This window comes from Dipteris shenzhenensis, chromosome 21 (genome assembly GCF_047967505.1).
Source record: "Dipteris shenzhenensis isolate YYH24624 ecotype China chromosome 21, Dip_SZ_1.0, whole genome shotgun sequence".
NCBI lineage: Eukaryota > Viridiplantae > Streptophyta > Polypodiopsida > Gleicheniales > Dipteridaceae > Dipteris > Dipteris shenzhenensis.
The window spans coordinates 44964470-44975780 of NC_141616.1; the positions used below are offsets into that span (position 1 = coordinate 44964470).

An 11311-nucleotide genomic window follows, 5' to 3' on the forward strand; every position below is an offset into this window, starting at 1 on the left:
GGTAGCATGCCATTTATCATGTTTTGTGATAGCATTAGCATTATACGTTAGCTAGTAACCCAATATTATGCCAAGATGAAACATATAAAGGTTGACTATCATTTCATCAAGGAGAAGGTTATTAGTAGGGAAAATTGACTTGACATATAGAAAGGTTGTAGACATTTTCACAAAGTTTTTGCTTATATATAAGTTTGAAAAGTTTCAATTTGTGATGGGAGTTCATGAATTGGACTTAAGCTTGAGAGGGAGTGTTGAAATACATGCAAGCTCTAGTCACCACCTAGCCATCCACTGAGCACATTATGGAGCTATCTAGACATCATGGCCATGGCAACAAATCATTTCGTTTTGGTAAAATAATATTGGATAGACATTATCCAATACGATGGTCGCTATGTATGTGGTTAGTTTTTGTTGTGTGGTAATAGTACATGTAGACACATTGTATTGTCGATTTCATGATATAGGAGTCTTCCTTGATCTGTAGATGTGTTTTGACTAGTGAGATGACCACGTAATCTATGGTAAGTTTTGTTAGAGGGCTTCCCCGTGTATGCTAGTGGGGCTATCCTAGCCCTCTCCTAGCCCCACTAGCATGCAAGTCTCACATCCCCATGCAAGTGTGAGCATGCTGGGATGGTATTGCTGCTCCATGCCAACATCCTGAAATTTCAGGATTCTAGCCCAGCCTTGCAATGCATAAACATTCTCATTGGCCCAATATATTTGACAGCCATGGGATTAGGTGTGACAGCATGGAGAACCTACCTTGAGGCTTTTTTGAATGAGACATTGGAGAAAGGTAAGCCTTCATGGGGCGGCATTTTTACAAATGGTGGTTGGGCAGAGAGTTACAAAAATTAGTGGGAGCAGTACAGGGAAGCCCTTTTAGGGCCTTAGCACATGGATGGCGTTAGCATGGGTTCTGGATGGGAATCTATTTGTCATCATTACTCCCATCCTAAAGGGTTTACAATGGGAATAGCCACTTTTTCTCCCATCGTGGACCATGGCCTCAAGACCCTGGAAGCCAAAACGGGATTCCTTTCTTAGGGGATTGAAAGCATGGAATGCTGAAATGTGTCCTAGTCACTGCCTTTGAAACACATGAAATGATGGGCTCCCGAGTAACCCATCCCTAGTTCTTTTAACTCTTTGGAGAGAAGGATAGAAATACATTTGAATGTGGTTGGGACCATTTTTTCCCAAGGTATAGAGTATATAAGTCAATGCGAAAAACAGGAAGTGTTCTTTTGTAGCACGTGCACACTCCATACTTGGAGTTTTGAAAGCTCCTATAGGCTATGGGCATATCAAGCATAAACTTGAAGACAGTGTGTCCATGGCAGGAGTAAGTAAAGGTGCAGTAGGTTTAGACCTCCTCGTCGTCGTCGTCGTCGTCGTCGTCCTCCTGTCTCTGCATTCGTGGCCTTGTGCTCTCTCCAAAAAGATCCATATTCCAGACGAGCTCGATGACGTCGTAGACAATGAAGAGGACGAAGATTGGAAAGCCTGGGGCAAGCCCAAGCCCAAACCTGCCCCTCCCTTTGACCCTCCCCCCGATCTCACTTCCCTTCATCCCTCCCAGATCCAAGAGGAGATGCTTAAACGACACTATGGCACTTCTATGGGATTCGTCAAACTCCGTCTCGATGTTCGTCGCACAAAGGTAATACATCAAACAATGACAGTCGTTCCCCTCCATCTAGCTGCCGTTTGTCCTTGATTCCTCTCATTGTATACACTTCACTTAACTTAACGTGTCGAGTGTCTGTCGTCAGCAGCTGTTTGTTTTCATCGAGGTCGCTCTCACGATTCTCGGATCTGTCTGTTGCAGGAGGAGATAACGAGGATTGCTAAGAAATGGACCGATCTACTGAAGACGGGGTCGATCAACGCAAAAATAATGGCGGTGGACTTGAATACCATTATGTTCATTATTGAAGACGGCCAAGACACTGTGGAGGTCAGGAGCAATATACGAACATGGTCGATTTGATGTGCATTGTTATTTTAAATCTGAGAATATATTTCTCAATCTGGGGGGAAAGGGACAGTTACCCAGTAGGGAGATCTTCTTCGACCCTTTGCCAGATACAGAGATACAGCCAAACCAATACAAATAGGCAAATGTGAGTTTCACTGCATAGGTCTAGACCCTTGGCTCATGTGTAAGTTGTGACATTCTGCAAGGCGCCCAAGCGAATTTGCAGTTTTGTGATCCAGAGACGAACTGTCTCGCTTGTCATCGTATACCTCCAATCCTGCTCATAGTGAAAGGCTGGGTCCTTCATGCAATGTGAGGATATCTTATCTCCAAAGCACCATAAATATCAATTGTAGAATTTGTGCTGCTGCTTGGCTCCGCAGAGGTTCGTTGTATGCCCTTCTGATTGCAATGGTGTGCCGAAGGCACCTTCAGATTACTTGGGCAACGTTTAGAGGTAGCATGTTTGCATCTGACCAACACGTATGAGCTTGAGACCTCCAACCTGCAGCTTTGCTTCTTTAGGTCCTCTCCTACTTATGAAATGAGCTAGCTCTTCCAAGATATGTCTTGCATACTCTTTTGCTGGTTATGAGTAAATTAAACGTCCTAGGATTGCTCTTTTGGGTCCCAGTGCACAGTGAAAGGGGGTTGATGTTCTCAAAGCATAGTCACAGAATTGTTTTAAAACTTGAAAGGTTTTGGAGTTTCGAAAAATTTCAAAACGTTTAAAAAATTGTAGTTTCTTTTGGGTGTAGTAAAAGATGCTAGATACAGACCTTATATTCCATAGGCGTTGGAAATGTGAAAATGTTTCCTGTAAGAGACTGAATATTGTTAGAGATCAATGTCCCTCCCTGTGAGCGTGGGGAGAAGGGGTAGGGGGTGGGAGGGACTGTTGTGCAGCAGAGGGCATGACTTAGGAGGCGGCGACGGTGGTTATGTGTGACAACTAGAATTGCATTGCCATCGCAAAGAACCCAGTGTTTCGTGCACAGACGAAGCACATCAAAGTCCATTACCACTTCGTACGTGAGCTCATCACTGACAAAGTCATGGAGCTGGTGTCCTGTCTGACTGCCGACAACTTGTGTCATTGAGAGGGGGTGTTAGGGATCCATGCTCCCACCTATGAGCCCCCGATTGGAGGGGACAAGCAGGCATTAGATCATAGGGGGTGGGAGGACTGTTGTGCAGCAGCAGAGCAGAAAGGAGGCTACATGGCAGGCCCTAAAAGTGCAGGAGCAGCAGGAGAAATGAACCCCCTGGCAGCCCCTTAGATAGGCTGCCCTGGGGATTGGTTGGGGCCAGTAAAGGGCCGACCAGATCAGCCAGCCAGCAATAAAGGGCTGACCTCCGGCCTTGGGAGCCGACTAGGCAGTCGGCCTATTTCCAGGGCTGCCTGCCCCTATAAGAGCCACCCTTCCCCCTCACTTCACTCATCCAAAGCTTGCTGAAGCCTTCCACTACAGGCAGCACTCCAGGAGTAGTAGTAGAGAGAGTTCTGAGTTCGGTTTATCCCAGCCTTGCTGGATATTTTGTAGTGCTCACAGTTGAGCGTGTTTTTCCCACTTATTGGTGGATGAGTATACCCTGAGTTCTCTCCTTTCCTTTTTTATTCCATGTGCTGTGTTTTCTGAGTGAGGTGAGCGTCATTGTGATCAAGAGAGTTAGTCTACTTGGAGTTGAAGGTTATCCTGAGGATTGAGTGATTCTATCTTCTATTTCCAACAAACATGCAAAAAGGCATGCTTGTAAATTGAAACTCTTGATAGAAAGCTGTCTTGGTAAGTTTGGTAGTTGATCAAGTTTCTAACATTTTGAAACTGTTGGAAATGTTTCAAAGTTTCGATTTTGGTGAAACGAGTTTATTTGTTTCTATGTCTCAAAGTTACAACATGTAAGATTGGTTGTGTAAGTCGTGTTGGCTTTGAGTTTATCCCATTTGCAATGCATTCCCAAATTTGGGGAATTTATATGTAGGGTGGGGCTGGTTTTAGGATCTTTCAATAGGCACTCATTGGCTCCTAAAGAGATCCTCAGTGAGGCCTTCATCCCAAAATGTGAGGAAAAAGGTCCGTTATGCCAATTGGAAGTGATGTTTTCAGCCCTCCATGTCATGAGGCTCTAGTTTCCTTTACCCAGCAGGTAGGAGTGATGGTGTACTTTTAGCTTTGGGTAATGGACCTTTGCAATTTGAGAGTGTGTGCCTAGTTAATCACTATAGTCATCAAGCTCAAACATGTGCCAAATGATGGGATGTCAATTACAAGGAAGATGATGTTGAAGGAACCATGTCTTGGATGATCCCTTTGTGTTGCGCAATTAGCCCATAGAAAAGAGTTGTATTAGATGTACATGCCAAAATGCCTCCCTTCCTTTTCAAGTAGGAGAACTATAGTTATTTTCATGCAAGGAAGGCTTGATTGGCGACCAGGACTCTCCTTGCCAAGGAGAATGCTCTAATATAGTAGCATTGGGTGGAAGCTCTAAGATTGGGGCCAAAAATTGAGAAGGGCAATGTGTTTGTGCATCTTAGATATTGAACTTGTTGTCTCTTGGTATTTAATGAAGCTCATTCGTGTTGGTTCATAGGGAGCCCTCAATTGTTAATTGAAATACTCTACAGTGTGCTCTACTTGAGATAAACGGTTCAGCGGAACGCTAATACAAAAGTTTTCATTCTATAGTGTGCTCTACTTGCTACTTTGTGGAGTTGTCGATCTGAACTTGGCAACCAAGATATTGTAAAGTCTCACTTTTAGGATTCAATAGAATCAAGAGACACCCCCCATGTGGGAGAACCCTAAGTATTCTTGAGAAATCCAACTAACTTCTTCCAGTTTATCCTAGCCCTAGATGTCTAGTAGGAGTCACACCCTCTCCAAGCTATCAGTTTGTGTGTGTGTGTGTGTGTGTGTGTGTGAGAGAGAGAGAGAGAGAGAGAGAGAGAGAGAGAGAGAGGGAGGGAGAGATATTAATGTCTGCAAGAGGCCTCATAGGCCTATGGGACAATGAGCGAAAAACACCAAAAAGGGAAAAAACTCATACAAGCCACAAAGGGTTGGAGCAAAGGGCGCACTAAGGCCCTTGCTGAGTACTATACTATGCTGAAGTAAAAGAGCTCAATAGCTCAAGCAAAAATCGAAAAACAAAACATGTGGTATCATATCATGTCATGTTATGTCATATCATGTGCTATCTGAAGTGGGAAGAAAAGAGATGGAACTGGAACTAGAACTCAGAATCTAAAACCCGGCATTGTGGTGGCTCGTCTATGAGCGGCGAAGATATCTCGGATTTGCATTTGTCTGGCCGTCTCACGTTGTGGTGGCAGAGGAGGGCGTGGTCTTCTCGATCTCTGAACCCATTGAGCTATGTTCAGAGTGACCCCTCGTCCCGGTCGATCTCCTCTGAGGAAAGCTATGATAGGTCGGACCTCGATCAAGTGTGCCTGACGTTTCCAAAAGGCTAAAAGCCAAGCTATGTGAAAAGTACAATCCGGTGCATGAAATATGGGAAGGGAGAGCCCAACTGCTTCTCTTGTTCACTTAGGAGAAATAATAGAGGCTAAGGAGTCAGATGTGGTATAATGTAAATTTAGTTTGGCTGAAGTGTGCTATCACCGCCTAATACATTGAAAGTGAGAGTGAACACAGTTCTATGTAACTAAAGTGAGTTGAGGTGTGTCATCATCATACGGTTAATCTCATCTCAAGGGATCGACTTGGGTGGTACATCCATGTTGTACTGGAAGGGGGAAGCTGGTCCATTTGGATACCGTGACTGGCAAACCATGTCGATACACATGTATACCATATTGCGTCGGCCCCACTCTTTGCTAATTGTATGGATGACTCTAGTGCTAGTCTTGGTAATCTCCAGTGAGGTAAGGCCCATACTGTTTGGAAAGTCATTGTTTGGAAAAGGGCATTAACCTGAAGAGGTGTCATGGCGAACTCTGCTTGCACTATCTAATGGGGGACTGAGAATTTCCACTATCTATTGCGAATCATCCTAGAGACCATTGTTACCTGTAGCCGCTCAAATCTCCTCCACTCTTCTTCTGAGAGGTCGTGGAATGGTGATGCATACATGGTAGTCAGTCTCAGTAGTGTGTCAAAAAGCCAGCCCTTTGTCAGTGGGTCTTGAAAATGTGCCTAAAAGCATTGCCTCTGAGGTTGGGCTAGAGCTCAACTACAATTCTCACACTCGGAGCTGTATTGGATTGAAGGCATTCAGGGCAAGGTGTGTCTAAAGAGCGAGGTGATTTACTTGTTGACTGCAGGACCGAGGGTCAAGTGAAACCTACTCTTAGGGTGGAGTTTGTGATGGTGATTCCCTAGCTAGCCAAGATACTTGTATTCGTGATGTAGGCAAAGGTGGTGGTATCTGCGCTAATTGTGTTTGCTTGTCACTACTCATAGTCCTCTCGTGTAGTGGTAGTTTTGTGTCTATGCCCTCATCCTGCCATGCTTATAAGTTGTAGATAAATGATGGTGTTAAGAATATTCTAGTTTTACTCATAGCTCGAGATCTCTTGCTCAGAAGTTTGTAATATGGTTTTGAAGCTATTAATTTGCTGTGCGATCCCAAGACTGTGTGAGTCTTTCTATTTCTTGACATAATCAAGGTCAAGGTTACTAGTCACATTGACTTGGGTGATCCATGAAGCATAGAATGTATACAAGCATTATTTGATAAAGCACTCTTTGACTCTACTTCCTCGAGGTGACATTGTTGTCCCTTGAAGGGCTGCAATGTCACATACAAGCATGCATATAGAGGGAGGGGTGTGTGTGTGTGTGTGTGAGAGAGAGAGAGAGAGAGAGAGAGAGGATGTATTGGCTCAACTTTGTAACCTTTCTGTGTAGCAAGGCAGCTTACTATGCAACCTTAAAATCATGTGCCTACATTGACAAATTTGACTAGTCAACAAAAATGTTGCAAAAACGAGTTTCTTGCTTGTGAATTCTCTTGTTTTCGGTACTAATGTTTAGTGCTTGTTTAATTTCAGGTTAAAGATTTTATCCTGAGTCAATCTGAGGCTTATGAATTCAAACTTGGTCAACAAGCATATAGACGACCCGGAGATCCTCCACTGGAGGTAGTGGTAGAAAAGTTGCGTAAAGAAGCAGAATCTACAAAGGCAAAAAGCAAAGGCAAAAAGGATGAGCTATAAAAAGAGCGAGGGTGAGTCGTGAAGCTCATAAAATTCGATTTGAATTTTTGTTGTTTAAATTCTTTGAAGCTTAGGTTTTTTGTGAAGTTGTTACAAAGATAGGACAGAACGCGAAAATGTTTCTCTTTACCTATCTTGTCATTGATTTGAAGTGCATAGATTATTGTTATCTTTCCAAAGTGAAGGCTGCCCTATAATCCATGAGAAGTGAGCTTAATTGCGATTACGGAGTGCATTGTAGCACAGTATTCCCTTGTGAACCACACAAGTTGGATCCCTAGGTTGCAAAGGACCAAAGCCTAACATGTTTCTTGAGGATTAAGCAAAAAATTGAATGAAAGCAAAACACCATTTGAGGGCCACTCCGGCATCAAAATTTACTTGTTTATGTATGGATTTTCGTGTATTTTGGGTGTGGGGATATGTGCATGTCTAAGGGCATCTGTTTAAACATGCTCCACACCCATCATTTGGCCATTGATGATGATTTGTGGTTATAGGGTAGTGCTACGTGATCGAGTTTATTGTTTTACACAGGTGACTATCATGAGCTCAATTTGTATTGTTATTTTGAGCATGTGCTTGGATCTATTGTGCATGTGTGTATACGCTTGCATCTCTTGTTATAGACATGTGCATGTGTGCATACATTTTTTTTAAAGGGTGAAATCTAGTTGTCCTTATATTACAAAGAACAGTCCCATGAAAAGGGACAGCCAATTACAAGCTCTCAAAAGATATCTTTATATGAGGTTGGATAATCTATAACTTGTGCATGTAGACAATCATATAATGATTGCCTGAAGGATGCCTGGAAGAACTAATACTTAGTCGGAGATGGATCACCAAAGACTCGATGGTTACGGACTTTGCATAGAGTCCATAGCGCCCCATAACGACCCTAGTAAAAGAAAAGATCATAGCCTTGCCTTATAAGATGAAACCAAATATTCATAAATGCTTGTGAAAACAAGCATTGGGAAAATAAGCTAGAATCCTTTGTCTAGCAACAATAGGAAATCATAAAATTCAAGGCATTGCCAAAAAAAAATGAGGCATAGAGTCTCGTGGAGACATTGGTGACACGAAGCAAGAGCAATATGAGGAAGAGCTAGAAGTCGTTCGAACGGTGAGAACTCCAGCATAATTTGTCACAAGAAGAACCTTTGTCGATAAGGAAGTTTAGAAGCCCAAATGTAGTGCAATCTTTGGCACCACTACCGAGAGGAGTGTGTGATGAACCAAATGCGACTAGCATGAAGAGCAACCTATTGCGGAGGAAGTAAGACCTTATAAGTTGATGCAACCATGATATCTGCTAATGGTAGTTTACAGCAAACACTATCATTTGAGTAAAGAACCCAGTCTTCAAGGTGTTACAACGTCTCAAGACGGAGAATTGGCAAATAATCAAGTAGCATCTGTGATGGTAGAGACCAATGTGGCCTATAATGTTGTCCCAATGCAAATTGTCTGACATCATTAGGAAAAGAGAGAACCATACCATTTGAATTAATCACATCTTCCATTGATCAAATTCCTTTGTCCAAAGAAAATATTAACAGCAAGATTCTTGCAAAGCAAATGGTGATGAGAATACCTTTGACCAAGGAAAGCCCTCAACACGCAAGGAGTTACTTGCAAGAGTATCCTTGCCATTCCATTTGAGATGAGTATATGCTTTCAATCAGAAAGCATTGCGAAACGAACGAGCATGCCTTTATTTTACATCTATATGTCCCAAAAGAAAATCCTAGTGAGAGGGTTGTCACTTGCCAAAAGTTGTACTAGAGAAGTGCAAAATTGAATTCCGCATCATAAGTATCTGTGGGCGATCACTTTGTATGAATTGTAGCATCATTTTACCCTTAGGCATATAGATATGGAAGTGAATATTAAGAATATTCAATCCCCCATGGCTAGAAATGCTCCATAATGTGGACATAAAGAAAGAGATATCTTGCTTGGCAAACATCATCAAGGGCAGATAAAATTGAATGTATGCAACTAGAATTGAATGGACAATACAGTAATGAACATTTAAAATCTAGGTTGCCAATTTTTAATATTCACACACACACACACACACACACACACACACACACACGCATGCACGCGTGTGCATCATGTGTCTGTACACCTCTCTCTCTCTCTCACACACATGCAATTATGCACACATTTGTTGCTATAATATACATAGAAATCTCTCTTTCTCTTTCTATCCATCTCTTTATCTATCTATCAAATATGTACATAAGAATGGATAAGAATTAATGAACGGGTAGAATCCATGGGTCTCCATATGTTTAATTGCTCCAAATAAACTCACAATGTGTTCTTGATGATTAAGCTTTTCTTCCAAATCAAATGATGACATGCAACTCATTATGTGGTGTAAAAGTTTGATTTGGAAGAATAGGAAGCCATGGATTGAAAACTACCAACCTTCATTATACTAATCTAATTCCAAGAAGGTGGTGAATAAACAATGATATAATAATTAAGCTTTAGCTTATTTGGTGGAATGAATTAGCATATTTGTAAGATAGACCAATTTTCCCATTTGTCAGGACATTAAAATTTCATCTTAATGAAAGCTACGGTTTTTCAAAGCTTCATCTCCTTGTTAAGAGGAAATGAAGAGAGCTACTTGTCAATTTTTGGGGAGGTCACATGGTGACACGTATTGAGGTGAGTGCAATGTGAAAAGCTATATATTGGATCATATCACACGTCATTTGTAGATGTTAGCCCTGTGGAGAGGTGAGGTTAAGGGAGAGAGACAGGAGAGTAAAGGTAGTCAGGGTCTCTAGAGGTCGCAGGAGAGGTTGGGGGTGCTACTTGCAGGAGTGGGACAATAGGTTGAGTGGAATGGGGTGTGAAGTGGTGGTAGGAGAGGAGAAATGCCAAGTGGGAGGGGGGGGGGGGGATCATCGTGTGTACTAGAGAGATTTCTTAGAGTGAGTAGTAGGGAGGGGTTGTGTCGAGTGTGCAGAGACATTGGAGGTAAAAGGCATCACGAGGTAGGTGTTGAAGATCACGAGATTAGGGGGCGGGGAAGGGGGGTGTTCCTTAAGAGGGTTGTGAGGAGAGAGTGGTTGTAGAGAGTTGGAGTGTGAGAGGTTAAGGGGAGGGATGAGGGTTGTGAGATGAGCTAGAAACACATTGCACGGGGACAAGAGTGGTGAAGGGAGGGGGTGGGGTGATGGAGAAAGGTTGTGAAAAGGTGGCAAGGTAGTAGATGAGCAAGAGGAAAGAGGCAAGAGGAGTGTTAGAGAGGAACCAAAATCAGCCACCAAGGGAAGAGAGTAGATGAGGAGGAGATTATGTAAAAGGACAAAATCAATATATATGGCATTCAGAAAGAAGGGAACTCATTTTGGGGCCCTCTAAGAAATTCACTATTTACCTATTTTTGTTGCCCTCAAAATAAGAAAAATGCCATAAAATACGGATACTTATTGCAAAAATGTCAGTTTAGTACTTAGGCTTCACATTAAATGCATGTATAAGATCCTTGATTTTTTGTGCAGTATTTGATGATTGTGACATTGCCAGCGTGTCCAAACCAGGCCAAAACCCCTAAATCGACCTTGGAGACACTGAAAATTGATGCCCAGAGACCTGGAAAAGGGAAAAAATGCCCGGAATGGGGGATTTGCACAAAAACACGATTTCATCAAATACTACAGAAAATCATCTTTTGAAGATCATGTATGTCAGACATAATAAAAGGAAAAGATTTTGACTATGACTTATTTTATATTTTTACATGATTTTTTGTATTTTTCCAATGTTACGTTGGCCCTCTTCTGATTGGTTGAGAGCCTATTTTTCTAAATCCTAAAAGGTCTCAAAATGAGCTCCCTTTTTTCCTAATGAGCCGCCTTCCAAAAAGTAAATCAAGAAGATTTACTTCTCGTAATTTCAATCCAAGGGAAGATTCAGACTATAATTTGAAGCAAAGTCAAATGTTTAGTTTTTTGAAGTTGTGGCTACATGCCTATTTATTTAATTTTTTTTGCTAGAGGTACGAAGTTGTACATGATCATTGGCACTGATTTCTGTATTGTAGGTAAAGCCAAAGATCTTCTAGTTTAAGCGTACAAAACTCACTAAAATCTCAACAAAGGCTATCC

At 42.1% G+C, this 11311-nt stretch overlaps 1 protein-coding gene across 4 annotated transcripts; it reads left to right on the forward strand.

Moving 5' to 3' along the window:
• The first annotated feature begins 1236 nt into the window (after positions 1 to 1236).
• Positions 1237 to 10846, forward strand: LOC147888921 (LDL receptor wingless signaling/trafficking chaperone). Of its 4 annotated transcripts, none has more exons than XM_087392721.1 (4): positions 1237 to 1672; positions 1841 to 1969; positions 7008 to 7183; positions 10706 to 10846. In XM_087392721.1, exons 1-3 carry the CDS (start codon positions 1346 to 1348, stop codon positions 7170 to 7172), a joined length of 621 nt encoding a protein of 206 aa, XP_087248847.1. In that variant the 5' UTR covers positions 1237 to 1345; the 3' UTR covers positions 7173 to 7183; positions 10706 to 10846. The 4 variants fall into 4 exon arrangements, with proteins under 4 accessions (XP_087248847.1, XP_087248845.1, XP_087248846.1 ...); XM_087392719.1 differs by lacking the exon at positions 10706 to 10846 and adding an exon at positions 7325 to 7592; XM_087392720.1 differs by lacking the exon at positions 10706 to 10846 and adding an exon at positions 7332 to 7592.
• The last annotated feature ends 465 nt before the right edge of the window (positions 10847 to 11311 follow it).

Coding starts and splice junctions, on each gene's coding strand:
- LOC147888921 (XM_087392721.1), top strand. CDS start 1,346: ATGGCAGGAGTAAGTAAAGGTGCAGTAGGTTTAGACCTCCTCGTCGTC. Junction 1,673..1,840: donor TCGATGTTCGTCGCACAAAG/GTAATACATCAA, acceptor TGTCTGTTGCAG/GAGGAGATAACGAGGATTGC. Junction 1,970..7,007: donor ACGGCCAAGACACTGTGGAG/GTCAGGAGCAAT, acceptor GTTTAATTTCAG/GTTAAAGATTTTATCCTGAG.